At 58.6% G+C, this 3,296-nt stretch overlaps 1 protein-coding gene across 2 annotated transcripts in view; it reads left to right on the top strand.

Moving 5' to 3' along the window:
* Window positions 1-3,296, top strand: part of SIX2 (SIX homeobox 2) — a 4,222-nt gene continuing 926 nt past the window's right edge. Inside the window, exons 1-2 of one of the 2 annotated variants that reach the window (XM_005864775.2) lie at window positions 1-562; window positions 2,896-3,294. In XM_005864775.2, coding sequence (XP_005864837.1) covers window positions 3-562; window positions 2,896-3,232 — 897 coding nt within the window. In that variant the 5' untranslated portion in view covers window positions 1-2 and the 3' untranslated portion in view covers window positions 3,233-3,294. Of the gene's footprint in view, window positions 569-2,895; window positions 3,295-3,296 lie in introns of both variants that reach the window. The other variant, XM_014538467.1, reaches the window with a different exon arrangement.

Genomic DNA, 3,296 nt, shown 5'->3' with positions numbered 1-3,296 from the left:
CCATGTCCATGCTGCCCACCTTCGGCTTCACGCAGGAGCAAGTGGCGTGCGTGTGCGAGGTGCTGCAGCAGGGCGGCAACATCGAGCGGCTGGGCCGCTTTCTATGGTCGCTGCCCGCCTGCGAGCACCTTCACAAGAATGAAAGCGTGCTCAAGGCCAAGGCGGTGGTGGCCTTCCACCGCGGCAACTTCCGCGAGCTCTACAAGATCCTGGAGAGCCACCAGTTCTCGCCGCACAACCACGCCAAGCTGCAGCAGCTGTGGCTCAAGGCGCACTACATCGAGGCCGAGAAGCTGCGCGGCCGGCCCCTGGGTGCTGTGGGCAAGTACCGCGTGCGCCGCAAGTTTCCGCTGCCACGCTCCATCTGGGACGGCGAGGAGACCAGCTACTGCTTCAAGGAAAAGAGTCGCAGCGTGTTGCGCGAGTGGTACGCGCACAACCCCTACCCCTCCCCGCGGGAGAAGCGGGAGCTGGCGGAGGCCACGGGTCTCACTACCACACAGGTCAGCAACTGGTTCAAGAACCGGCGACAGCGTGACCGGGCAGCCGAGGCCAAGGAAAGGTACGAGTAAGTAGAGCTCCCCTTGGGCTCCAGGGAGGGGGTCGCATGGCGTAGGCTCAACTCCCAGGAGAGGCCTACACCGGGCCCCTAGTCAAAGCCACTACGGCCCAAGTGAATCCTGGCCTGACCCGAGTGGTGCTGAGATCTTTTGGGAGACCCAGAGGGCAGGGATTTGTCTAAAGCGGGCAAAGCCATTGGGGAAGTTATTGACTGACGCCCGGGTCGCTTGTGGACAAAAATGGAGACGCAGTGAGCTTCCAGGCAAAAGCAGGACCAAGACCGTGATCCTGGGTCGCCTGCAAGCGGGGCTCAGCAGGCAGAGCCTGAGAGTCCTCCAAAGGACTGAGTGGGTTTGGCCTGTTGGGGTTGCTGATTTCGGGAGGCCTAAGCGAATTCACTCGCACTTCTAGCACGTCCGCACTTTCTGTGGGCCTTACTCAGTTCTAGGCCCTCTAGCCTGGGATTGGAACTTCCCTGGTATGACCTGAATGCGGAGGGGCCTGGGCAAGAATTTTCCTTGTCTGGATATGAGTTGACAGCGAGAATCTTTTAACCCGCATAGAAAGGACAGAGAGGCCAAGAGCTGGTAAGTGTCAGCTCTGGGAGAGAAGAGAAACATATGCCCCTTTTTCCACCTTGTTGGACCCAGCAGCCCTTCCCTGGCCTGCCATGCCCTGGACCCCTCTCTCCTTGGGTTTTACCCACCCTGGTGGGTAGGTCTAGGTCTAGGGTGAGCTGAGAGCAGCAGAAAGGCTGAGAGTGGCTTGTCCTCAGGGAAACCAAGACTTCCTGAACTAGCCTAACACTGACCTAGGCCCTTGTGGCTGCCAGCCCTGTTGCCCCTCAGAAATCCAAATCTGGATGTGGGGGTGGGAGAGAAACTGATTGTGGGGGCAGAATCCAGCCTTAGGGCAACAGCAAAACAAGATACCTGGGGTTGGTGGCACCCGGTGTATGTGAGCCAGAGTTTGCATGATTAGGGTTAGGTGGGGGTACTGAACGGTGGACCCAGATCTCTGGAGGGGGGGGGGGGGGCGCTGCTTCAGGGGGACCCTAATCTCTGAAACCATGAGGTTAAGGTATCCACAGTTGTAAGGTATCAGCTCTGTGGGAAGTTCCCTTCCAGGAAAACAGGAAGAAAGGGCCTTGGGAAGCCCGTGGAGAAAATCTACCCAAGATTTCAAATCTGGCAGGGTTGCCAGTCAAAGGAAGGGCAAGGAGGTGGGTTCTCACTGCTAGGGTCCCCTTCCACCCAGACTGGCATGCGTCCAGACTCCGGAGGAACTTGGTTCTCAGGCCAGGCCCCAGGTGAGGGCCACAGAGTCCCTCCTTTTCCTGTATGACCGGAAGGTCTAGGCGCCTTCGTTCTCCTGTCCCCGTTCTCCTACGAGCTGCCCTCCAAGCCCCCAGTTTCCAGTCCCCCAGAGGAAAGTTTTCACTGTGCCACCAGGGAAAGGGGGGTCCTATATCTGTAGGGCTTTGTCTCTAGCCCCAGCCAGGAGACCCCTCACCAGGCCTGCCAGTTTGGAGCTGGAGGGAAAGGACTCAGCTCCAGGAACCTGCCCTCAGTGAGGGATTTCCCTCCAGCAGAGGAAAGGAGAGGAGGGCCTCGGAGGTCCCCAACTTTAAGCGTCTAGTATCCAGGTCAGTGATGGTGAACCTTTTGAGCTCGGCGTGTCAGCATTTTGAAAAACCCTAACTTAACTCTGGTGCCGTGTCACATATAGAAATTTTTTGTTATTTGCAACCATAGTAAAACAAAGACTTATATTTTTGATATTTATTTTATATATTTAAATGCCATTTAACGAAGAAAAATCAACCCCAAAAATGAGTTTGCGTGTCACCTCTTACACGCGTGTCATAGGTTCGCCATCACTGATCTAGGGCCTCTCACCCTCCTGGCCCTACATCTACCCAGCCAGCCCTGCATAGAGGAGCCAAGATGTGAAAAGCCAGACCAACTCCAGGGAGCCATGCTCCCCAACCCCGCTGCTCTGGGGGAAAAATGTCAGCAGGTCAGTGAGGGGGGCAGGGAGGAGCAACATACAGAGAGCAGGAATGATTTTCATGAGATTGAGAGCATGAGAGGTGGGGCGATAGAGATGATACCTGGAGGACAGTCGAGAGAAATCCGTGTTGAGAGACTGAGAACTGGCAGAAGGAATGAGAGCCCCAGGCCGGGCCAAAAATAAGATGGTAGAAACCGAATACCCGCAGGCAGCGCCGGGCGCTCTGGCTCTGCGGAGGACGCAGGCTTGGGCTCCAGGTGTCACTGCGCTGAGCCGCCTCTGTGTCCCCGCTGACCTGCGACCTTGCTCCTGCACTTGCAGGGAGAACAGCGAGAACTCCAACTCCAACAGCCACAACCCGCTGGCGGCGTCGCTGAATGGCAGCGGCAAGTCGGTGCTAGGCAGCTCCGAGGACGAGAAGACGCCGTCGGGGACGCCAGACCACTCGTCGTCCAGCCCCGCGCTGCTGCTCAGCCCGCCGCCGCCACCCGGGCTGCCATCCCTGCACAGCCTGGGCCACCCTCCGGGCCCCAGCGCCGTGCCTGTGCCGGTGCCTGTGCCAGGCGGAGGCGGCACGGACCCGCTGCAGCACCACCATGGCCTGCAGGACTCCATTCTCAACCCCATGTCAGCCAACCTCGTGGACCTGGGCTCCTAGAGCCCCACCTGCCTCAATGCGCTGGCCTCCGGGGCTGGCGCCGGGGACTGAGAGAGGCGGCATC

Source organism: Myotis brandtii, unplaced genomic scaffold (genome assembly GCF_000412655.1).
Source record: "Myotis brandtii unplaced genomic scaffold, ASM41265v1 scaffold191, whole genome shotgun sequence".
Lineage (NCBI taxonomy): Eukaryota > Metazoa > Chordata > Mammalia > Chiroptera > Vespertilionidae > Myotis > Myotis brandtii.
This window is presented reverse-complemented; position numbering and strand designations above follow the sequence as displayed.